Source organism: Corvus moneduloides, chromosome 9 (genome assembly GCF_009650955.1).
Source record: "Corvus moneduloides isolate bCorMon1 chromosome 9, bCorMon1.pri, whole genome shotgun sequence".
Taxonomy (NCBI): Eukaryota; Metazoa; Chordata; class Aves; order Passeriformes; family Corvidae; genus Corvus; species Corvus moneduloides.
In genome coordinates, this window is record NC_045484.1 from 6,254,479 (window position 1) to 6,280,093 (window position 25,615).

General features: G+C 42.5%; 1 protein-coding gene across 1 annotated transcript; it reads left to right on the forward strand.

The window, feature by feature from the left end:
- The first annotated feature begins 8,464 nt into the window (after nt 1-8,464).
- On the forward strand, nt 8,465-25,218 carry METTL11B (methyltransferase like 11B). The gene is made up of 4 exons (XM_032118523.1): nt 8,465-8,648; nt 16,102-16,277; nt 21,752-22,001; nt 24,419-25,218. Exons 1-4 carry the CDS (start codon nt 8,495-8,497, stop codon nt 24,691-24,693), a joined length of 855 nt encoding a protein of 284 aa, XP_031974414.1. The 5' UTR covers nt 8,465-8,494; the 3' UTR covers nt 24,694-25,218.
- Nucleotides 25,219-25,615: the final 397 nt, after the last annotated feature.

The window sequence follows — 25,615 nt, forward strand, 5'->3', positions numbered from 1 at the left end:
TGCTACATTACTGTAACCCATCCACAGACTGGCAGCATTTTGCTGTGGGGACCCGTGGTCTGTTCCTCACACCAGTGTATTTTATATAGACACAGAAAGAGTGAAGTACATAAATAAAAAGTTCTTTGTGCTACAAAACTCCAACATTGGCATTTCTGTGGATTTCTGAGTTTTATTTTGTACAAAACTCAATTTGCTACTGGATTTCAGATTTCAAAGTTAGCATATTAAAGTTGTCCTTACTTCACCCAGCCAACCATCTCATATGTTTCCTAATATTCCCCTGGAACCCAGGGGTATATCAGTTATTGTGGCAAGGCATAGTGAGGTGAGTTAATTAGTAACATTCCAAAATATCCTGGGCTTTATTGGCTAGTAGTGAAGAATCCCAGAAGAAAGAAAGCACTGTAATTGTGCCAGATCCATCCTGTGTTTCCTGTAGTTTTGCTCTTGATTTTTTTTTATATATATTGTCTCGGTGCCAGTGTTCGTGGTCTCTGAAATTAAAAGCATTTGTCATAAAGGGGATTATGAGATTAAAAATATTGCTCATAAGGAACACATTGATCCTCACTGGGAGGATGACAGATGTAAAAACATCAAATTACTGATGTCACCAAATAAAACTAATTTAGGAGATAACAGTACATTTTTAAACAAATAGTGGGGTTGCGTTAGATTTACAAACTGCAAGAACTTTCTTTCCCAGTGTGCTTATTCTTCATTTATCATTTTATAAGAAAACCCCTTAAACTAAAAGTTAGTCTCATACAAATGTCACTTGCTAGCTTTCTTGCTAATCCAGAGGAAATATTATCCTAGTGGTCCCTGAGGTCCAATGTCTAGGTGTTGGATACATGATAAACTTACTTGAAGCTTTCTCAGTGAGATATAGTCCTCTGGAGACAGCTGTGGATTTAATTTTTCAAGCTTTAGTACAACCTAACCTCTTAAAAATAAGATTTAAGTTTCCCTTGTCAGGTCACTTAAGAGTTCCTTCTTTTATTTTACTTCTTTTTTTTTATTTCTCTCCTCTGCTACTTGCCCAGACTGTTAATCCCCAGCCTCTGGAGGAAACATTTAACCATCTTAAACCTTTCATGTCTTGATCATTTTTTGGTTCCAAAGGACAACACACATACATTTGGCTTTTGAATTGTTCTAGTCTGAGAGTTAATCTAGAAAGTATCAGTGCAAAGCAAACAATTTCCAGTCTTGATCATGTAGGTTTCCACTTCAGTTCTGAACAGAGGTGATTTCTGCAAATTTTGAGCCACTCCTCTGTGTAAGAGCAGTATTTCATACGAAGAGGTGTATTTATAGTCTCTGCAGTCCATCTTCCTGTGTGTTTATGCTGTCCAAGAGCTGAGTTTAATCTAGTTTTCTTGCCCCTTGATGTTTATCACTTTGTGTTTCAGAAATGGAAAAATTAATGTTCCTAGGCATGCACAGGATTTAACTGGCGAGTTCCTGATATTGAGAAACTGCACACAACTCAGAGACAGGTTAAGGATGAAGGCTGATCAAGCCAGCAGTGTCACAGATCCTGAAATGTATCAGAAATGCAAGGGGTATTATACTCCTGATACTTTTACTGATCCACAAAAAATGCTGCTTACAGCTCCTGACCCCCTCTCATCTCCCTGGTATGCACACACACATACACACACACACACACACACTCTCACACACACTCACAGGCTTCTGCCAGACAGTTCCTTCTCAGGAGCTAAAGGTGCCAGAGGTTTTTCAAGGTCACTTGTCATATTTGTTTCGTGCAGTCAACTTTTCTTTATCTTTTCAGCTCGTTTTGCTTTGACTTCCTGAGGAAATTAGTTTTGTCTTGCCTTACCTATGCCTGCATTCATCTATCTAAGGTCTATTCTCCCTCCCTCTTAATAACTTCATGACATGTTGGCCAAGTGCAATCACCACTGAAAGATGTGCACAGAGTCTGGAAGTTAATTAAATTTCTAGAGGTTTGTGTGCTCTGGCTGCCAGGTAGATGAGGGAGAGACCCATCATAGGGACTGTGCTGAGGGAGAGTTAAGCAGAGTTCAGCTCTTTGGCAGCAGTGAGGGGTCAGTCCCTCTGTGCACACTCGCCAGACAGACAGACAGCACAGAGGAACTGCTGGCCAGAGCAGCTCCAGACTGGCTGCAGTACAGGCAATTTCTTGTCCAGGGTGGATCTTTCCTAATAGATGGCAAGTGAGAGGAGCTATGGGGCTTATTTCAGATAGAAGCAGAAAGACAGATCTGAAGGAAACTCATATTGCTCTGTGGCTCACAGAACAATATATTTTCCAGTTTAGTTCTAACTGTTCTAACTGTTCTAACTGAAAGGATGTTCACCACCACTGCTGTGAAATGTGCTGCTGTATCAGATCAGGGAAATGCCAGTCTGATGTTTGCCATCCGAGCCAACAGCAGGGAGGGATCCACAGAGCTCCAGATCTGAAAGTCTGGATCTTTACATCTCTGCCTCTGCAAAAAGAGATGCAGATTGAGAAGGTTAAATGCTCTCTGTCGTCCATGGTGTACCCACAGCACTTCTTTCTATAGTTCTGTTCTTACCCATTGCGCTCTCTTCTTTCTCAGGGTGGAGTTTCTCTTTTGTCAGGATGTTCACACTCCACAGGAAGGCTGTACCCTCCTCGCATCACCACTCTCATGTCACATCACCAGCATGTGCCCTGGTTTTCCCACACTGGGGGACTTCATGCCTGGGCCTTCTAAGAGTTCAGGAAAATACCTGGTTGTGGATGCAAATATGCTGCTAGCAAGAATTTCTCTTGCTTCTTTCCAGTCCCGTGAGATATTTTTCTCTCTCACGGAAGAGATTAGTAGAGTTCTATAAACTATGAACACCTGCAACCTTGCAAAGCCTTGTTTATGGTACAGCAGGAAAATATTTGACAATGGATGTTTTAGGATTTTAGCCAATCACCCCAAGGGGTGGCTGATCCTTTGACCAATTAGACTATGAAGAAAAAAGTCTATAAAAGAGCTGTAAAATAATTAAATAAAGGAATCTTGCTGCACAATTCCTCTCTGTTGGATCTCTCTTCTCCTCCCTACCACTGCGATACCACTGTGATACCTGGTCTGGCTCTGTGCAGGAGTAGCATGTAAGTGCTAAGAACCAGCCAAAGCATATTTCCTACCTAATGGATTTAGGCTGTTCCCTAGGCTCTGCTGCCAGTGGCTGTCAGACACAGGATAACTGGGCAGTAGCTCTTTGGTCTGAGCAGATGGGTCAGTCTCATGCCTTAGGTAGGAAGGATCCAGCTGAGAGGAAGTGGAAAGGCATGTTTTTTCTGGCAGTGTTGTGTGCAGAAGGTGCTTTGATGGTGTGGGTTGCCATCTTCCTTTTGCTTTGGAATTGAAGATAAATCCTTGAGAGACTTTTTACCAAAGCGTTTCTGGCAGTTGTATGCCAGAGCTGAAAGACATGAGGGCTAACTTATGTCCCACTTGCCCAGTTCTCCCTGAGGGGTTTCTGTATTGCTTTTTGTGCTGTTTCCTGCATGTGCAACATCCTCTTTATCCCTGCTCTCCAAACCACTATCCCCTCTGGTCATTCCTTATAACATTCTTCTTATGTGCAGTCCTCAATGGCCAAGACAGGCAGTTTCCAGAGCCCTTCCTCCCTGGTAAGAGCTGTGCCTGCATTCTTAGACAGAACTACAGGGGCATAGGAATTATGCACATTCACACACACAAGGCTACAGCAGACTTGATTCTGCATTTCCCAAAACCCACAAGCCTCACCACTCAGCCAGGAGGAGATTTTTGTTAGCTTTCACCTCAAAAAGGAGCTTTACCCTGCACTTGAGCCAACAGAGGGCAATAGACTCAAAATTCAATATTGAAAAGAAATGTTTTTAAAAGATGACTCTGAGCAGCCCAGCCCTTACTGTATCTGGAGTCACATATCACAGTGAAAGGCGGCATTCCATGCTGGACCTAAAACCTTCTCAGGCTCCATCAATTAAACCACCACATATGGGGTGGAAGAGACTCAGCAAGGAACTCTCACTAGTGTTCAATGAAAACCAGATGTTGTGGGCACAGCTGTCATGCTTCTTATCAAGAAAAACAGAGCAGCCCCTGCTGCAGTTTCATCAGGAACCCTGCCCTTCCTTCCCTTCATCCTCAGCACTACTGAGCGTCCCTAGCCAGAACCAAATAAAATCTTCACGGCCAAAGCATGCAGAAGTCTTCCCAAATATTGCTATTTATGTTAGCATACTGTTTGTGGATCTCCAAATCAGGGTCCTGCTGGGACTGTCACTGTGCTTGGGACATGATCTTCAGGCTCCTTCTCCTACCTAAGAGTGGCTTCTCTCACTCCCTTTATAATGTAATTTAGCGTTGGCACCAGAGCTAGAAGGATTAGAGGGAAAGAAGTGTGTATTCCCTCCATAGGGATAGAGCTCTGGCCAATTTCTGTTACATTAATTTTAATGTATTTACCCATAGGGCTCAGATGTGTTTTGTTGCTTTAGATGGAATTCCAGATTGCTAAATTCCAATTGTATAAATGATAACAGATTGCTGCTGTGTCTGCACCCATGAAAGCTCGTGGGAATTGTGCAGGATATGCCCTGAAGGGTGTGAGTCATCCTGACCTACAAGCAGTGAACTCTGCTTTGGAAATGTGGTTCAAAGCAAGGGTTTCTCCTGAGACATCAGAAGTCCTATCCTCCCAAGGTTGAGTCTTTGCCCAAGGACTTGCTTTGCTCTGCATTTCCTTGCCACAGAGTGATTTTGCAAGACTGACCAGTCTGCTGGTGACAACATTATTCTTGTTTGCATTTGTAAATGATAGCTGAAACCAAATCTACCTGAAACGGATTGCAAATAGACAAATAAAAAATAAGAAGGGAAATAGCCCTGCAAACAAACCAAAACATTTTGTTTGGCCTGACATAGAAATTTTTTTGTGTGTGAGAAAAGGGCAGTATTTGAGTTTCTCATCAACCCAAAGTACTTTTTTTTTTGTCAATTCCACAGTAAGCTCAAAACGAAAGTATTTTCACAGTAATAATTTTGAAAACTGCTAAGTCTAATTGGACCCATGAGTGGTGTTTAGGATTGTGACTAAGAGTTCTAGACCTCAGCAAGTCAGACAATTTGTGCATCCACTCTCATATTGCTGTTTTCCAGCCTGACACCCAGACAGGGGCATTCACTGCTGCTCTGAATAAGCCACCAAAGCTGCAGCCAGAACAACCCAGGCAGCAGTCAGTTGTAAAGCTTACCAGCTGCCATCCAACCTGCAGCTGTCCTTCACTGCCTTCAGAACTGCACATGTGCCCTCTGCCTGTGCCTCTTCTGTTGACATCATCCCGTGGTTCTCAGGAACTCTTAAAAACCTGTTGTCAAAGATAAAACAAAAATTACTTGCTTTAACCGCATCTATTCCTGACAGCATATGCCAAGCATTAGTGTGAGGGAGAAGAATGACTAGAGAAGCTTTTCTAAGATAAAGAGAAATCTTACAGCAGTCCTGATGTCTTGTCTGTGTGGAAATTAGATTGCATACCAGGTGTTTTGTAAGCAGAACACAGTAATTTAAAGGCAAAATTGACCCTTTGTGACCTATATGATATGTGGAGCTAGTGCACATGTTTTTATTTTTCTCTTCTGTGCAGCGGATGTGTTTCAGAAGTAGTGTGTACAGCTCAAATCTTCAGAGACAGGTGGTTACCTACTAATATAAAAGCAAGTCCAACTCTTTAAATACCCTGATGCTCCAACAAACAGATCCGCCTTGGATCTTGCAGCAACTCATCATAAGCCATCTGATACCTTATTTTAAACCTGCTACTTAGGCAGAGATCAGCTGCAGGTATTTTAACAAGAAGCCACTCTAGCTGATCCCTCATTTTAATTTCTGCTAAACCTCTTGTCGCAGAACTGCCTGATCTCGTGGGAAGGAAGAGGAAGTCACACAGAGGAACTATTTGCTTACCCACATAAATACAAGTGCATTCTTATTTTAGACCAGAAGCTGTTCAAGCCAATGACTGTCATGCATTATGGATGTGTAGACTGTTACTTTAGTTTACTCCAATTTATCCAGAGGTCTGGATTCTCCAGGGTCCCTACCACCAAGAAAAAGAATGGCTAGCTGGCTCCAACTTCAGAAAGAGTCAAATGGCCATTTGGAAAAGGAAACTAAGGTTGAGATGTGGGTTTGCTCACATTTCAGCAGTCATACCATGGGTAGTATGGGTGTCATCGTGCCCATACGCAAGCCCCAGACTTCTTGTTAATGCCAATGTGGGGTGTGTAATAGTGCTTGAATTGTTCACAGCTTCTGGGTAAATTGATACTATTCCTGTTCAGAATATGGGTTTAGAAGCAGCATGAACCACTTGTGTTCTTAGAAGTGTGAGTTGTTCTTAGAAGAAAGCATTAATATGCTGCTGTTGACAAATAAAAAATATAGCATCCACTTTGGGAAAAAAAGCCCAAAACAAACAAACCCAACCCTGCTATTTATGCAACCTTTATCACACAGTTCTGGGCACAAATCTGTTTCCTCTAAGCTTTGACAGCAATAGGAAGTGCTTTGAAAGTGCTTTAAAAGGCTCAGTGCTGTTGAGATTCACCTGCTTAGCTGCACTAGGATCTGAGGACCAAGGGCGTGTTCACAGCAACTCATAGATTACAGAGCTGCAACAGGGATTTGATCACATGCAGGTAAAATAATAGGAGTAGTGTTTATGCAGCCTTCTGGAGATCTTCACTCTTTTTGTGTAGGACAGGACTACTCTGAGTCAAACCCACCATTAATTTATCTAAAAGACTTATAATCAACATTCACCCTGAAAAACTAACCCTGTTTTTTTCAGAACTGCTATTTCTGGCACGTTTGTGTTGGGTGGTTGAGAATGGTACTGTGGAAAGACAAGTGTGTATGTCACTGTGCCCAACAATTCTTATGGGTTTTATGGTGTCTTGTAAGAAGAAATCTCACTTTGGCGAGTGAAACCAGGATTACCTTTGGCTGTTGTGGCACCCTGTCGAGCACACCTCTCTGACAGGATGAAGCAGGGAGATCTGCATTATGGATAAGGCTACTTATGTATTGTGGCTGTATGGCTCCCTCCTCCACACCGCCATCCCAGGTGGCTGTTCCAGCCCCTAGACTGTGACAAATTCCCACATGTCAGCTGTGAGCTGGACTAGGGAACCAATCCCACTTAAAAGAAAAGTAAGTATATTTTTCCAAATAAGAATTATTTTCCTTGGTGAAGGTTGAGTCACCTTTGTGCTATTCTTAAAACTTGGTCAGATATTTTTCAGGAGGTTGCAGTACTTCTGGGGATGTAGGGCAGCCCATTTGTATTTGGAACATTCTGTTTCCTGACTGTGTTTCAGCATTGCAGTGTACTTATACTGCAGACACCTGGAACAAACAGCTTGGAAAGAGGAAGCCTATGAACACACTGTGTGGAGGTCAGGGCAGTCAGTAGGAAGTCACCATCACCTTGCCAGGTCCCTTTGCAACTCAGGAGGCTTGAGGCTGTCCCACACTGAAAGCCTGAGCTACCAAAGGAGAGACTAAGGTTTTGAAGCAATGCCTGTCTCTCCTTGTCCCTTGAGGGACCCCTTGTCCCACCTCCTCTGGGATGGGACAAACATATACAGCCCCCTTCATGCAGTGGCCTGAACCTGCTCTTTTCCAACCAATAAATTTTCCTTGTAAATAGGCAGTTTATCTCTTTTTGCTCTTCTGTATTTTGTTAACTAAAGCAAAAAGCTCCTATCCTTCCCTGACTTTACCATTCCTGTGTTACCAGACAGCAATTCCTTCCATTTAGTCCCTGATGATGAGGTAATCTGTACCCTTTAAACAGGTTAAATGAACCCAGACATAGATTGTGACTTGCCCTGTCACACACAGAGACAAAACATGATGCTTGAATCAGTTGCTTTCTCTCTTTGCTTGCTATGATCACAGTTTAGTAGGATTCACAGTTTGTGTAGAAGCACATCCATGCTCTGTCTTCTGGCCTTCCTTTTGAGTGCCCTGGACTGTAGAACTAATAGTGGGGGAGAGACACAGAAACAAAATCACCCTGCAAGATATAAGACGGACATTCTGGATAATATCTGGGTTCCTTCGAAGTGAAAGCTGAAAAGATCAGGAAAAGTGGAATTGAATTTAAGCCACTCCTTTTTGGAGTAGATATACTTTTACCCTGGCTAAGCAATTTCCTGGTGGATTTTTTTTTCACTTTCCAGCACCTGCTTGTTTCAGAAGGCAACACTCCAGGGATAACTGTGAGCCAGTGCCAAGATCCAGCATTTCTCACTCCCCTCTCACCCGCCTCCACCCCTTGCCACACACCCCAATATAGAATGACAGCACATTGCCACAATTTAAATGACACTGCCTCTGCCTCCTCGGAAGGACAGGTCCTCCAAGGAACACCAGCCACAAGAGCTGTCCACTTTCACCAAAAAAAATCTTCATCATGGCCTATAAAGCAGCACATTTGGCCTTTAAGTCACGCTGGCACAAGACAGACGAAGAACTCTGTCGGCACAGCATGTCCTTTGTCTTGCACAAGGCGATCCAAAACGACTTCTTTAAGTGTTACCTTTATCTGCTGGAAAAGCTTCCTCTGGGTGAGTAGCTGGGGCAGGAGTGTCCGTGTGTGTGTGTGACTGTGCTCTGCAAAGGTGGATGGTGTCAGATGGCGGAGGGCAGACACGTTCCTGACAGTGAGGAGAGTAGTGGTTTTGAGAAGCCCAGCTCGAGAGACTACAATGCTCCATGAAGAGTTTAGAACTCTCTCAACTCCCTCTAGTTCAGTACCCTGTTGTTTCACCTAAATACTCCACAGATTCTTAGAGGAAGGAAAGGGTAAGACTGCAAGAGTGAATGAGTAGTTTGTTTTCTGGGTGACTTTTCCTTTTTTTGCCATCATTTGAGTAAAACATGCTTTGACCTGTTTGGAACTTGGAAGAACAAATGCAAAACTAGCAGAGCTGGCAGGCCATTCTTTCTTTGGCCTGATACCTGTTTTGTTGTCATTCTGGGTGTCCTTAGCTCTGGTGTTTGTATTGTTTTGGACAAGTGAAGGTAGTGATTTGAAAGGTAGTGATTGAAATTTTTTTTTCGAGAGTCTTTGTTACGCAGATCCCTGCAGCAGACTGTCTAACCTACTGTTTGTTCTCTGGGAGGAAAACACTTCCAAAAAAATTTTTATAGACAAATTTCAATAACAGCCTCTGGTACAAAATGGCAAGAGGGTTTGGGGTTTTTGGAGGTTTTTGTTTGTTTTTTCTCTAAGATGTAGAAAATGTTCATTTCTTATGAAAATTTGACCCTGAATAAGAAACAAAATTTCCCAGTGGTAATAAAGCCAAAAAGTAGATTTGACTTGAGTCTGTATGTCATGTTTTAAGCAGAATTATTCAGCCTACATTCCATGTCAGAACTGTAGGAATTTTAAGATGGGAAGGATTAGTCTGTGCAATCTGTTTAAGTGAATTCTTGGGGGTTCCTTTCTAATTAAATGATCCATTTAGGCAAAAGGATTATCTTACCTGTTTGTGTGAACTGTACAGATGCCAGTGATTACTCTGCTCAAAGGGTAGAATTCATGAATCCCGTAAAGAGAAAAAACATTTCCATGGCATCTTAGTATTTTTAATGTGGCTTTTTAAATGCAGCAGTATCTGCAGCTATTTAAAATGAAACATGGAAGATAAATACTCCTATCTCTAGTGGTAGGTACCTGTGAACAATGGAAAGAAAGGAAAGATGGAAAGGAAGGGAAGTCAATTACAGGTTGATGGAATCTCATGAAGTCCATGAAAATGTTATTCTTTCATTTGTTTTGAAAATAAACACAACTTACTAGAAACTGAGCAGGATTTCCTACTGTTGATGTAAGTACCACTACATCATTTTAAGGTTAGAAGGTACCATTATGACCATCTAATTTAGAATTTCATGTAAAAATTCCAGCATTGTGCTTGTAACTTTTCTGGGTCCCAGTATGTTTTTATGAACACAGAAATACATTAGTTTAAGTGTTTCAAAGGGCTGAGAATCCATCAGTCACCATTCAGCTGTTTCCAGGCCTAATTGCTTCACTCATAAAACTATATTTTATTTCTTGTCTGAATTTTATTTGAATTTCCATTCCTAGCCAACAGGCTTTGTAAAATATTTCTATCAGACCAAAGGTCCCCTCTGCCAGGCTTTCCATGACCTGACTCATAAAACTTAACTAAGGAGCTTACAAGCTTATTGCCAGCTTATCCAAATTACTTTGACTCTATGGAAGATGGACTGTGAGCCCAGCCTTCATGTGAACGTGCATCATGTCTCTTACTCCATGGTTATTGTCATGAAGTAAAAGTGGGCACGAGGACAGGTGGAGTAGTTCATATGCTGTGAATACACATCCAGGGAACTTCGCATCCTGCTATGATGTCAGGGTCTGGATAGGGGGACAGTCAGGTGGGTAAAAAATGTTTGGGTGATTGGCTCAGAAAGTTGTGGTCAAATCTTGAACTCAGTGGAATCCTATGAGGATCTGTCCTGGGACCTGTCCTGTTTAGAACCATAGAATGGTTTGGGCTGGAAGGGACCTTAAAGTTCATCTGGTTTCAACTCCCCTGCCATCTTTATCAATAACCAGGAGGAGCTGAAGGACTGTTTTATCATCACATTCAGAGATTGCAGCCAACTGGCAGGATTTGCCCACAAGCTTCAAGTCAGGACTGCCATCCAGAGGCACCTAAATAGACTGGAGGAAAGGGACAGTAGGAACCTAGTGCCATTCAAGTCCACTGAAATTCAAACCCAAATGCCAGGTTGTGTACCTGGATAGGAAAAACCCTTGGCAACAACACCACAGACTGATCAGTGTCTGGCCAGGGAGTGGCCCAGCTGGTGGGGTTTTGGTAGGAAGCAGCTGAATGTCCTGGAAGTAAAGGCAGCCAACAGTATCCCAGAATGGATTAACAAAAGCATAGCTAATTGACTGAGGGAAGTGATGATCCCCTTTTCTACAGCAGTCATTAGATCATATGTGTAGAGTCTTGACTCCCAGTGCAGGAAATGACATGGAATGAGTTGGAAGCCCCCCAGTGTGGTGAGGGAAATGGAGCACATGCCCTGTGAAGACAGACAAAGGGAATGGGGCATGTTCAGCCAGAAGAGAGACCAAATATCATCCTGCTAGTACCTCCAAGAAGGTAATGAATAAGATGGAGCTAAGATCTGCACAGTTGTATGAGGCATGAGGACAAGGGCTGGTGGCCATAAATCAAAACAAAAGTAGCCCAGACTGGCTATAAGGAAAAAATCTTTTTATGTGCAGTCAGGCATTGGAACAGGTTGCTCAGGGAAGTTGTACAATTCTCCATCACTGGAGGCTTTCTAAACCCAGCTGTCTAAACCCTGATGAACCTCTCTGACATCATGTCTGTCCTTGTTTTGAGCAGCAGTTTGGACCAGAGACTTCCTTAGGTGCCTTTCAACTTTCCTGTGATCCAGTGCTCTCTGTGATGGAGAGGACAGAATGTGGCAGGTCTGAACACCTCTGCATAATGACAGTTTCCAGCTCAGTTCAGAGTGGAACAGAGCAGAAATGAGCTGAACTTCTCAGGCTTCAAGACTAGAGCCAGGTATCTCTGTGTAAACAGTGTTAAAGGACTAGAGCAACACTGTGACCTAGCAGGGAAGTTGAGCATGTGCTTATCCCTACTTATGAGTAATAACACTGAAACCAAGACTCACATCGAATCTTGCAGTGCTGCCCAGGGTCAGCAAGGTCCAAAGCTTCCTTCAAACTCTGCTAACTCCACACTACCCCCACTCCACTGCTGGGTTCAGTGGTGGAGCACTTCTAGGAATGTTTACTTAGGAGCTGAGCGTATCTGGTATCACAGCCTGTTAAGAGAAACATGTCACTTTTACAGACCAGGGTAACATTTATAAATAAAAGACATGAGTAACTTTAGGCCCTGATCCAAAAATGTACTTAAATGTGTGTGAGAGCCCTTAAGCCCAGTGGACTTTAATGGAGCTACTCTGGTGCTGGAAATTATGCACGTGTTTACATGGGCTGTGGGACTCGGTGCCACTGGGCTGAGATCTGCAGTGGAAAACTGAGATGATCCATCCCTGGAGACAAATACTCTTGTGTGTGAGGCACGTGGCTGTAAGTAAAATCTGCTTTGGGGGTGGGATGATGTTCATCCTCTATAAAACAGAATTTACATGGTGCTCAGACCACAGTAGAGAGGTAGATTCTACCATCCATGCAGATAACTATTTTCCAGCTGATGCACAAAGCAGATGTTGCATCTAAAAGGGAGCACTCAGCCAAACTGGAATTAGTTCAGTATCTTGCAGAAAGCAACTGGAGCCACAAAATAATGTTCACAAATAAAAACTTATAAAAATTGCTTGCAACATTTATTTCTGCCAGGGAAATTTAGCTGAGGAAACCCTGCAGTCAAGAACTGTAAGTCAGTGTACATCAGGTTGGGATTGCACTAGGTCTTATGTATTAAGTGGTCCATTTCTTTAGAAATTTAGATGAGATGCACTGGAAAACAACATTTTTAACTGATCCATAAGAAAATATGAGAGAGAATGTTTTGAACTTTGCAGGGCAAAAGGCTCAGGTGGATAGTTTGTCTAGTCCACATTGGTTGGCATTCAGCCATAGATCACCACTCTGCATTGAGACTGTGTTTGCAGTGACTGAAAATTATTAATGTCCCATGACTGGAGTGACCTTTAGGGTGTCCGTTTGTGCCCTCAGCCTGCTTGAGCAGTGGGTTTGCTTCAACCATCTCTGCTTGGGGACTTGCCAGCAGATTCAGCTGAGGGACAAGTGTGCCATGAAAAAGTTTCTTCTTTACTGGAAGCACATTTCTGACCTTTAATCTTGCAAGTTACCTGCCCTAACACTGAAAACCTCATGTGTTAGACAGCTGCCTGCCCTGTGATATCTGAGGAACTTGCAGCCTGCGTCGTCCTATCCTGCTTATGCCCTGCTTCACGAAGTTCATTGAAGGCAGGCTGTGTACCCATAGCAGGCCTCACAAGTATTTCATTTCCTGATGCATGAGATAGTCCCACATGGGTCATGGAAAGGGAGATGCCTCTGGCTAGGCAGGTCCTGGATGAAGGGGAGGCACGGCTGCAACACTGACGGCCACCAAGGACATGTGGCGCTTCTCTTTTGGGGTACGTTCTTGCAAGCTGGCAAACAAAAAAAGGAACAGAAACGAGCCTGCACCTTTTTCTAATTCAGATTTAGTTTGTTAAAGCCTGTCCTCTCTTGAGATGCAGAACCCTGTGGTTCTGCTGCTGGAGCCTGCATGCCAGGTACAGCTGCGAGGCAGATCAGAGGTAAGGTTGATTGACTGTGTCTAGAAAACTGGGTTGTACATTGGGAGAGTTGGCAGTGCTGCAAATTCCTGAGAGGGAGGAGCAACACTGAGGGAGCAAGAGATGGAAATCATCCCTCTAGATCTGACACTTGTACGAGTGAGGCTATGGGTCCACAGGAGAAAACTTTGGGTACAGTGCCATTCTTTGCATTGGCCCGTGTCTTTGCATGCCCTGGGGTGGGAGACATGCATAAAAACATCTTTGCACAGTTTAATGCATAGAGAAGTCCCTGTGGATGCTCACCCAGAGCTGGTTTCGGATATCAGCATGTAGGGCAGAGCTCTGGGGCCCCAGATGGCCCAGGAGGAGCTGCAATCAGCTGGTGTGTGCATGCAAGTCCTGGCAGGAATTCTGCAAGCCTGATACTGGTTCTGAGCAAGAAATGTGAGAGCACACACACCAGATCTGATATTCTGAACAGCATATCGTCCCCATGTGTTGCCTCAGGTCAGGGTTATGTTTTGAGTAGAAGGACTCTGAATATTTGTTTTTCATGCTGTCCTGGTGTGCAGACAGCCTGTAAATGCCTTTCCTTTCAATCTAGCAAAATGGGATAAATCACTGTCCCTTGAGAGGTCTGTTAAACAACCCCTGGAATCATCACTGGATTCTTATATAGAGGATCTCGCAAAGCCAACATGCAGGGATTCAGTTCTGTTCAGCAGACAGGCTGACCTCTGAAATGGAGCTAAAGGAGATGCAGAGAAGACAAGATGGTGCCACTTCTGGAGAAGGATAGGGATCCCTTACTGGAAAAATCACAGCCACTGATGGAGTCTTTTTCCCAGGCTCCGAGAGCCACCCTGACCAAACTGTGCTGCGGATTGGTTGCTGCCCCCTTCATATTAATTTCTTCAGCTAAATGGTTTCTTCTGAGTACGTGAATATAATCAGTGGAGTGTGTAAAACTCCCAGGTTTGACCCTTGCTGGGCTCAGTGCTTCTTGTGATATAAATTTCTCAGGCATAACATAAATGTGTAATGGATTAAAGCTTTAATAGTATCCGTTCAGCAGTTGACTTAAGCAGGTGATGACAAGAAGGGCTGGTAATACTGCTTTTGTTGGATGAGGGATATGCTGGGCATGCTGCTTATATGTAACCCAATAGCACTATTCTGTTCCGAGTGGTCCTTGGTGGTAGTTATTCCCCGTCCTATTTCCTTTGTCCCCCCCCCTCATTAGCCTCCAAAATGTCACTCTCCTGCTGAGGATGGGCTGGCACACACTTATCATTCCCTGCTGAGCTTGCTTGCCCTCAATTAAGTACATTCCAGGCTTATATTCAGGGCCTTTGGTCTTACTGTCATCCTCTGTGTGGAGGGCATAATTCCTGCTCCCCAGCCTGCATAAGCAAGGCACGGCCTATTCAGCCCCTTCCCAGCAGCAGCTGGCAGTGCTTCCGTTGAATTTTAAAGATGCCGTGACAAAGCACTGCCCCCTGGTCTTTCTGTGCATGCAGCTGCCAGGGAGCTCTCCCTCACTTCTGTTATGAACTCAAAAGGTGTTTGCTGCTGGATCATTTCCAGTGCCTTGAGCGCGCTGGGAACCTGCAGCAGAGAGCTGGTCTCACACTGCAAGGCAGTGCTTGCAAAGGCTTGCTCCTAGTGTGACTCTGTCCTTCCTCTTTGCTTGGCTTTCACTGTCAGGCTTGGAGTTGTGTTTTTGGTGGAGGGTCTGTCATACACACAGGAGAATGCCTGGACACTTGTATGCACACATGAGGCACTCAGGGGTGATGATTTCCAAGCAAAATTTACAGCCTGCCTGAATCCAAACTTTTGAGCTGCAAAACAACTACTTTTGATATGCTGATGCACATCATGTACAGAAAAACCCAGGATGTGGAGGATAGATGTCAGTTTTTAAAGAACAGGGCAAAATAGCCCTTTATTCAGCAGAACTCACAGGTTTTAATAAAACAGCTTCAAACTACTGACTGCTGTATGTTACCAGCAATGTAGCCAAGAAATGAAAAGAAACATCCAAGCCTCTGGCACACAGGAACCTTTCAGTATATCACCCACTGATTACCTTGCCCCTTGACCTGTGACAGTTTAGGACTGTCTCTTCTAAATTGTGTCCCCTCTGCGTACTCATTTAGGCCTGAGACTACCATCTGCTCCTTGGTTCAGCTGACTTGCATTGCCACAGACCGTACAGTATCACTAAAAATAAACCAGAGCAAGTGCCTCATTCATCCACTCTCTTCCTGGTGCACTCTTCATGCAGCTGTCAATAGCTGGAAAGCTTATCTGGAAATCTGCACAACAGTTAGGTCAGTGATAGTAGAAATGATGACCCTGCATAGTAGTAAATGCTGCCCACAGCTTTTCCAGGAAAAATCAGACCCCTTGCTGTCCTTGGCATGCATGTTCAACTCAAACCTGAAGTGATTTTTCACTGACATGAAAATGTAGTGTTTGAAAATGACTTCTGAACCTGGAAAGCACCGAATTTGCCTGAGGGCTGGATCCCTTCAAGGTCTTGTAGGATTTAATCCAACACCTTTCGTTCCACCTTTGCTTTAGAAACAGATTTGGTGTTTTGAAGGCTCAACTGAAGTTCATAGATCTTCGTCATCATGCCTCCAGAGCAATTAACTAAGCCAGAAATACCTGTCAGTAACAATAAAATAGTGATTTATCTGCTTGCAGTGAAACTTTACGCTCTGACAAGTCAAGTCATCAATGGGGAGATGCAGTTCTATGCCAGGGCCAAACACTTCTACCGGGAGGTGCCTGCCACGGAAGAAGGAATGATGGGAGACTACATCGAGCTCTCCAACACAGATGTTGAATCCTCCCGGGAATTTCTCAGGAAGTTTGTTGGGGTGAGTCATTTAATCTCATCTTCTGCAAGAAGTAGTGGATGTGTCAAAAATTATGTGCACGGTGTCCAGCCACATCTAATTTAAGTGGCACCATGTGTCACATTTGATTCGCAGTCACAGGTCACCACTGTTGTTGGGTCTAGTTGAGTTCTCCCAGGTCATGCATCAGCATGAATGCACATTTTGCCTGGTCTTACATCATTATTTACCTGTTTTACTTCCTTTCCTAATTCTCCAAAGCTGCAATGAGGATTGTGCAAGGCGTTCTTGTAGCTGGGTCTGGGTGAGGGATTAATTCTCAGTGCAGGACTGGGACCTTTCATGATAAAATCTTTGTTGGCTTCAGTGGCAGATTTGTCTGTGAAAATGCCTGCAGTCCATTTGGGAAACTAGATGAGACTGAATGCCCAGTTTCTGGTTTGTCTATTCATAGACATTTCTGAGAATGTTGCAACAAACCCCCCATATCCCACACACTGGAATTATATAGAATAAATTACACACTAGGCATAATATTTTTCCTTAAATATTCCAGTGTCACTGAACACCTTTTCAGGCAGATTACTAAAGGTCTGTAAACATCTTCAAAGGTCTGCTTTGACCTGAATTGTGAGGAGATGCCAAGTGGGATTTTAAGAGCAGTATCACTTTGGTCCTTAGGTTTCTGAAAATCCTGTTGAGTCCTAAATGCGTCTTTGGAAATCTGAAAATCTTTAGAAGTGTGGTCTGATGGTTTTCTGACTGCCCTTCCCTCCTCCCAGGGAAAGAGCCCACTAAACAGCTCGATAACAGTATTAAATGTTAAAGAATCCACAAAACTACAGCAAAACAAATTTGTTAAGTTCTCCTGCTGACAAAATGACTAGTTCTATATAATGCTACCATAGATCTTTAATTTCCTTCTCAAATGTACAAATTTGGGATAGCCAGATGACCTTTTTTTAGCCTTAATGATCCACTGTGGGAAGAAAGCTCAATAGGTTAATTAGATGTTGTGGATGGAAATAAAAAAGGCACAGTTTAAATGGATTGGGATGGAAAATGAGTGTGGCTTGACAACAGATAGAAATCATGCAGAGCAGTGAAGGCCAAGTGATGGCAAAGTTTGCTGTACCTGATAGCGGGAGACTTAGGGGCTGTGAGCCAGCAAAACACAAGTGAATGGCTGCATTTTTTAGTATCAACAGTCATTTGTATTAATGCTGATGCAAAAAAGGCTTCTCAGAGCCTCACTGTATCATGCTGTCAACAAACACAAAATGTGAAAATAAAAAAGGAGGTTCAGTAAGGAGATGAACCTGATGTTCTCTGAATGACATTTCTGAAAATGGCATTTTCAGAAAAAAATGAAATGCAGTCGAGGCACATTCCTTAAATTTTATTTAAGTCTTGTTTTAAGGACATTTGGGGAATTCAAGTGGTACATAAGTGTGTACTCAGGGGAAGATTTCACCCTGCCTAGACATCACATAGATGCAGTTTCCTGCAGCAGGTCTGTGTCACACTGTTACACCTTCTCCTCCCCAAGACCCAAAAAGGAAAGAAGTACAGTGTGTAAGAGAGTTTCACATGTGAAAGAGGAATCATACCCAATGCATCAGGTGTGATGACAGATACAAAATACTCCAGAGCAGAATTCCTACTCCTATAATTAGCCAGGGATAGAAAGGATACTCTGAATGGCCAAGGTCAAACAAGACAAAAAATAAAAAAGGAACACAAAGGAGTCTGCACTTTTTGCTAATTCTGATTTAGTTTGTTAAAGCCTCTCTTGAGATGCAGTCAATTGATTATGCTATTTGTGGTTTATTTTCCTTTCTTACGACTGAAATTGGAATCCTGCTCAACCAGATACAAATATTTAGTGTCTTTCTGCAGCAGTGACTTTATAATAAAGCTAATGAATTGTCTTTCCAAGTTTATGGCTCTATGAATATTTTTTTTAACCAATAGGGTGATCAAGATAGAAAAAACCAATTGCTCTAATATACTTTCTCTTTTTTTAAGAGAAGTTTAACAAAATTGGAAACTAGGAAAATTAGTTTCAGATCAACTGAACAATTTTTTATTGTTTCACCCTCTGAAAAACTTCTCCCTTTGTTTTCAAGAGTTCAAGTTAGCTCCAAAATAAAAAATGCTCTTTAGAAATGAAAAGTTGACAAGTTTGGTTTCTTTTTTCCTTGAAAGTTATGAAAAAAGAAGTACTTTGACATTTTCAACATTCTTTCCCATGTTTTTTTGGCTAAAACTATTCTCTAGATTTGAAATACCAATTTCACAGAGACTTTTATTCATCTAAAACTTTATATTCTGGCAAAACCAGTGTTCCCTAAAAAAAAACTAGTTGCCCGGTTCCACTCAAATTACTCCTCTTGAGTTAGTTTGGCTGGCGTGGAAATGCCACACAGTGACATTTCCCTTACATGACTGATGTTGCATACCTTCAGGTATGGCATTTCTTAGCATGATTCTTAGCACCACTGTAAAGAGAGCTACAGATTTCTTTACCATTGGAGAATTTATCTTGCCTGGGCACATGGAAGGAATTACAGAAAGGACTAAGGACTTTACTTATATTTTAGCCTGTCTCCTTCCCAGGCAAGTCAAACAGAGTTGAAAGTGCCACTGTGTTCGAGTTAAGAGGTTTTATGTGTGTGTGGGCAGAACTCAAACCAAGAGCAACATGGCTTGAGCCAACAGTGCTGTGCAGACAAGCTCAAGGCTGTCTCAGGTACAGCCATGGGGAAGGGTTATCAGCAGAGCTACAGCCCTGCATATTTATGGCAGTGTGCTAATGCCTTGATGTCCACACAGACACTGTGTTTCCAAGCGCCTAATCTGGAGGTAGCGAGTAAAAAAGAAAATTAAAAAAAACAAAGAAAGCATTAATTCAGGATCAGTTGTGAGCTGTAGGTGTGTAAAATAATACAGATGGAGATTATATTGACTTTACAGCTCCCTCTCTGCCCTAAATGCTTTCTCCCTTTCTTGCCCCCAACTCACCTGCATGATTGGTCACTTGCTGAATGAAAACGTCTTGAAAGTGATTTTTCTCCTGTTTGGTCAGGGTGATAGAAGAGATGTTGTTGAAAACATGCTCTTTTAAAATTTATTTAGAAGGAAAACCACTGTGATTTTTATCTGTTTCTTGAACTCTGAGTCCTCTTTTTGTCCTGCTTAGCTTCGCTGCCTTCCTGCTCTTCCAAGACCTGAAGTAGCCCCAGGAACATATCCCACAGCTCTTTTATTCCGAATGAAATTTATGAGTGCCCTATTCAGCTTTACAGAACAATCTTGGGGTGTATATGTGTCCTAAAGGACAGTGATTCTGAGTAATGGGAAGCAAATAGTCAGAGGAGCAGTCAGTCTTAAATTTTGAAGCCTGTTCTGGCTTACAGTTTTCACTTATACTGTTTTTTTAAATAAGGAGTCTGATTTTCAACTCAATTAGACTTTTGGGAAAATGTTTGCCTTCCAAAGAAAATGTTAATACTCTGTCAAAGCCCTGAGCACTTCCAAACTGAAAATATATTAGCTGAACATGGAATTATGTCAACATTTTCATTACAAATGGACCTGTGGTGTTTCACAGGGGTTCTCAACTGACTGCCCGAAGCTCTCGCTCCTTTTCAGCCAGCGAAGTGTGGGATCGAACTTCATCTCCCATGACTGTTCCCTTTCCTTCTTCTCAATGGCACACGGAGATGTGTCATTGGAGGTCCTTGCTGTGATGTATCATGGGAGATGACTTCCCTGTTTTGAGCAAGGTCCTGTGGCTGTCGATTCTGTAAAACACAAATGTTGGAGGAGATACCTGGCTTTTTGTCGAATTCTGCTGATGGTTTTGGTAAATCATCCTGATTTTCTCACCAGCTTTCTCAAAGATTTTTAGTTAATCCCATCAGTGTAGACCTGTATGTATGTGCCAGCCAGCAATGTGGAAATCCACCTTGTAAAGATCCAAGACACAGTTCCTTCGCCTTTCCTGAACTCCTTGTTACTTCTTAGTCTGGTCCTCGGTAAAAGCCATGTGCTCCTAAGTGCAGCCTGTGGATGAGGAATGGCTCCCATTTTCCAGCTAACTACAAACAGGTAGTCTCCAGAGTCCAATAGGGTTGAAGGTTTGTGGACTCTTGCACACATCAGGAGATTAATCTTCCTGGGTATACAAATTGGGAGCAGCAGCCCTGGAGACTGGTGAGAGCCCTTGAGGGCCGTGTGCTCTTTCTACAGTTACTCCGTGTAATCAGATGCTCGGCTGGGCTATTCATAGTCATGTCATTGACAGTACTGTCCTTTGACCTTAATAATCTACTGAATTACCCACTGAAGCCAGGCCAAAAAAGTGTGAGTTACATGATTTATGCTTGGTTCATTACAAAGGGGGGGTCTCCCAATAAGCAGGAAGAGCAAGACCCTTCCTGGGCTTATTTCCTTTGAGAGCACTGAAGTTGCCGCAGGGACTTTGGCCCATAGCTTTCACTTCAACACTCAGTTCCAGGGGACAGGGAAAAGGTGTTTACATTTGCTTTTAAGATATTTGTTTAACAGATAACTTTGGCCAGGGGAGCTCCTATCCCACAGTCAGTGCATTTGTAGACTTGGAATTTCTGTTTTACAGAACAGCAGCAGGCTCTTAAGAGCCTTTTTATAGCTAGAATGGAAGCTTTAGGGGTGAAATACAGCTTTCATTATAAAGCTTCTTTTACAGCCCCTCATTATTTTCTCATAGTCACAGCCTTTGTGCCATGTTTCTTTGTGTCTGATCTCTGTCCAAAGATGACATTTATGAAGAAAAAAGGAACAGTTAAGCAAAATCTAGTCAATCATCTTTCTTGTCTCTATGCCTAAAAGAGAAATTCTGTATATGCTCCAGCCCAAACTTCTTGAGTTGTCATAAGTTACCTACCACTCCAAGATCTTTGTTCAAACACAATTTGTTTTGAGAACTGCACTTTGATCCCAGGGATTCTATGTATCTACAGAAATGCCTGTGGGCACCTTGGGAGTTCTGTGCTGCAGAAGTTACTGCCTGAATGCAGTATTTGGTGTATGCTTCCTTTTTTATTAGGCCTTCACAGGGTGCAGAATGAGGCTTATCTAGCCAAGTAGTTGCCTTTGAGGTGTGAATATTTGAAGTTGCAAGGACTTTACGAAGAGCTGTGGATCTTCTGAGAAAGCTAGGAGCTTGTGAAAGACTCTGTCTCTTCTTACACCAAGCAAAAACTTACTGTACAGCAGTAAATACAGTAAGAAGTCCCAGCAGCAGCAGCCTGGGAATGTGACAGCCCAGCTCAGCTCAGACAATGGTACCCAAAGCCGTGCTGATTCTTATCAATCTTGCAACAGCCCTGCACAGATAAGGAGAGAAGACACTAGGCTGGCTGAACTAAAGGCTGTAGTGGGTAACACGGTTGCTGTGATTTTTCAGGTGGTATTTTTCAGATTTCAGATGATTTTCTTGTATCCCACAGGGGGTGGGGAAAGCTGGCACCAACCGCGCCCTGGACTGTGGCTCTGGGATAGGTCGGATCAGCAAGCACGTCCTGTTGCCAGTTTTCAAGAGTGTGGAACTGGTGGATATGATGGAGAATTTCCTGGCTGAGGTCCCAAACTACCTGCAGGGCAAGGAGGACAGAGTGGAGATGTATTACTGCAAAAGCCTCCAGGAATTCACACCAGCCCCACAAAGATACGATGTCATCTGGATTCAGTGGGTTTCAGGTTAGTTCTGTGTGATTCTTCTAGCCTGACATCTCACAGAATAGACAGCCTGTGGTCAAAGGAAGTTCTCAAATCTTTGGGACTGCTTCCTAAAACATCACAAGAGACTTCTGAGAGTTCCCCCAAGCCACATGCACAGTGGGTACAAATCAAGTTGTTTTTGTCAGGTCATGTGTTGGAGAAAAGTACCAGTTCCTGGAGAGCAGCCTGCATGCAAAGGTGCAGCTGAGGAGGAGGCTTTACATGTGGGTTTTCTTGAGCAGGAATACTCTTTCTTAGTTACCAGTGGTGCAGAGAGAAACACGGGGCTGGCCTCACTTGTGAACAATGGTTTCTGAGTCAGCTGATTATCCAGACTTGGAGGTATTTCAGGAAACAATCAGGAAAAAAGCCATAGTGGAATCGCCATTACTGTAAATCAGATCATGTCTTATTACATCCACTGATGTTTATCAAACAGGTTCCCTTAGCTATGTCCCACAGTAGCCCCTCCTATAAGGAATATCTGCTTCTTCTCCTGCAGCCACCCCAGTGAATACCCTGCAGCATCTACAGCAACAGACTGGCAATCAGATAATGCAGGTTATGTACCTTACCAAAAAAAAAAAAAAAAAAAAAAAAAAAAAAAAAAAAAAAAAAAAAAAAAATCTGCTGCAGTGGAAAGAAGGTTTTCTCCTAATCTGTGAACCAAAGTGCCCATGGTGCAGTTTCAGAAGGCAGAAGGAATTATTTAAGAGGCAGTCTGAACAAATTGCTTTAGACCAGCATAATTTTCCTTTGTATTTTTGCTTTTCTTTAATAATGAGTCATTGCAGTAAACGTAACTCCTGCCTCAGCTTTTGAGCAAATCCAAGTCAAAATGAGGATGAATGAGCTCAGACCTGTGTAAGGCTGTGTTGGTCAGATATGTGGCTCCTAATTAAGGGAACATATCCTCTTCTCAGCATAGACACAGATCTGAATCTTCTTTCTCCATCGATGTCAAGGAAATAGGGAGTGATCTTAATAAGTAATCAAACTTCTACCCCATCTTGAATTTGGCTGAAATATGCTAACAAGTTCATTTGATAGAGCGAGGGCAGGACTGTCTGCTAGAGAGCAACACCTTGAAGATCTCATTTTCTTAGGAAACTACACTAAAAGCCAAGAGAAAAATAAGTTCCAAATTAGGTGTTCAAAAGCTTCAGTGAATCTTGCCAATGAAATCTTGATTTGTCTTATGCATGCATAAGTATGTGAACCCTGGCAGTCATTTTGTAAAAAAAATAAAAGTGCAATCTTACATTTCATATAGAAATTACCATTTTCCTTCATCTTGAAAGGTATTCAGCTTTAGGTTTTGGGGATTTTTTATTTTTAGGGTTTTTTGTTAGGAGTGGTTAAAGAAACTTGACATGCTATGTCAGAATGTGGTTTTGAAATGACAACTTCCATTTCTAGAAGTTTAAATCTTCCATCAAGAAAATGAACTATTTTGAGTAGAAAATACAAATGATGATTTTTTCCCAAGTTTTTCATTCAGTTTCTGATCACTTGTCCTTGTTAATTCATGTTAGATGTTTCACACGTGGGAGTTCTCATTTTGCTCTTCTCTGAGCTCTACACCACTGTTCTTAACATAACAGAAGTCCTGATCTTTGAGAAGGAAGGATAAGAAACGGAATCTCAATAACATATTGACAAAAGTACTATTTTAAAATATAAACATACCTGCAAAAATCCCATGGGGTATGGAGTAACACAAGGAGTTTAACTGGCATTGTGGAAGGTCTAGCACTCTTTGCTGGATCTTTGATCCAGAACTCCTTTGGTGGGTACATAGTGCTACACAAAGTTACAGAGATTTTTAGCAATAAAAGACAGAGGGGACTGTGATTATCTAGTTTGACCTACTCTATATCACAAGCTCTTCTATTCATTCCTTTACCCTTATGCTAAGCCTGTGGTTTGTGTTCAATTAAAACATATCTTGAGAGATTCAACCACACTTGGTTCGAGAACTTCAAGAGGTGGTAAACCCCAGTGTTGGTAGTTTCCAATGGGTAATTGCTTACACTGTTAAACAGTTGTCACTTATTCCCAATATGAATTTGTTTGGCTCCAGCTTCCTGCCACTGATTCTTATTATGACTTAAACCACCAGATTGAAGAACCCTTCAGCACCTAGTATTTTCTCCACTCTCCTCAGTGGCTTCTGTCCACATCTCTTGCTGCTACCAATACGGATCCTAAATATTGATTGGAGTTTGTATTTATTGATCTTGTTGATTTGCCCAAGATTTCATAGTTAAATCTGGCAGGACTAGAACTTCTGCAGTGAACAGGGTATGGAGACTCAGATCAAGGCACTGTTCTGACATGTACAGAGGGAGTCTGAATAGTTAATAGTGATCTATTTTCCATCTTTTCATCTGTAGGATATCTGACAGATAAAGATCTCCTGGAGTTTCTCATCCGGTGCCAGGATGGCTTGAAGGATAATGGTGTTATCATTCTGAAGGACAATGTGGCCAGGGAGGGCTGTACCCTGGACTGTCTGGACAGCAGCGTGATCCGAGACCTGAACATCCTGCACAGCCTTATTGAAATGAGCGGACTCACCGTCCTTCGAGAGGAGAGGCAGGAGGGGTTCCCTGAGCAATGTGTCCCTGTCTGGATGCTAGCCATGCAGAAAGGCCCTGCCCATTCCTGATTGCCCAATGACACTGCAGAGACTGGACTATGGATGAACCATGGGACCGGGAAGGAGAAAAGCGCCCACTGGAATCCTCCTAACCATGCACTGGTCTAGGGCAGCAACTCCTAAAGGGTCAAGAGAGAATGGCAATGGAGCCAGCTCCTCCCAAGAATAGTCTGCTTCTAAATCCTGCCTGCTTCATCAATCTTTCCATTTTTAAAAGCTTTCCTAACCTCCTTGTCGGATCTCTCTCTCATTAAGGAGTCAATACTGGACAAAACTCATCTAGTAGAAAATAATTAGGTCTGAAGTTTCTGTAGTAGTTAATTCATTTTGGAGTGTTCTGTATGAAGTGTTAACAAACGAGCCTGGTTTTTACTATGGCACTTAAATCTTCTTGGAATTCAAAAAGGATCTGTCAGATCATTGAAGCAGGAAATCCAAGTAACTTCTGGAAAACTTCACCCAAATTTTGACTGTCCTCTCTACCTGTACTTTAAAATATTTGAATCAAGAATATAAGGAAAGTTTTATCTTTTTATTGGCATCAGCTATGCAGTTTGGTTTTTGTTTGTTTGCGTGTTTTGTTGGGGTTTTTTTTTGCATTTCTGTCAATTTGGACAATAAAGCAACCTGGTTAATTTTCCATTTTTAGGAGCTACTTAATCTTCCTGATGTTTCTGCCATAGAACAATAGTGGTACATAAGGGATTTCACACTCTGGGGGAAAACATGGCTGACAAATATCTGCATGTTTGCATTGAAATTTTGTGAAAAGCTTGCCCCACATATTACATTCTGGAAAATATTTTTTTTCAGAATGTTCACAGTGGAAACCACTTGAAAGCCTCTCTTTATTATTCATACCACTGTACATTTCTTTCTTTCCCACATTCAGAACAAGTCTGGCACCATATGCAGAGCTAATGGGATTTCA

Excerpts from the sequence above, each read along its gene's own strand:
- METTL11B (XM_032118523.1), top strand. The coding sequence starts at position 8,495 with ATGGCCTATAAAGCAGCACATTTGGCCTTTAAGTCACGCTGGCACAAG. Across the intron at positions 16,278-21,751 it reads TTCTCAGGAAGTTTGTTGGG|GGGGTGGGGAAAGCTGGCAC; the intron begins GTGAGTCATTTA and ends TGTATCCCACAG. Across the intron at positions 22,002-24,418 it reads CTGGATTCAGTGGGTTTCAG|GATATCTGACAGATAAAGAT; the intron begins GTTAGTTCTGTG and ends TTTCATCTGTAG.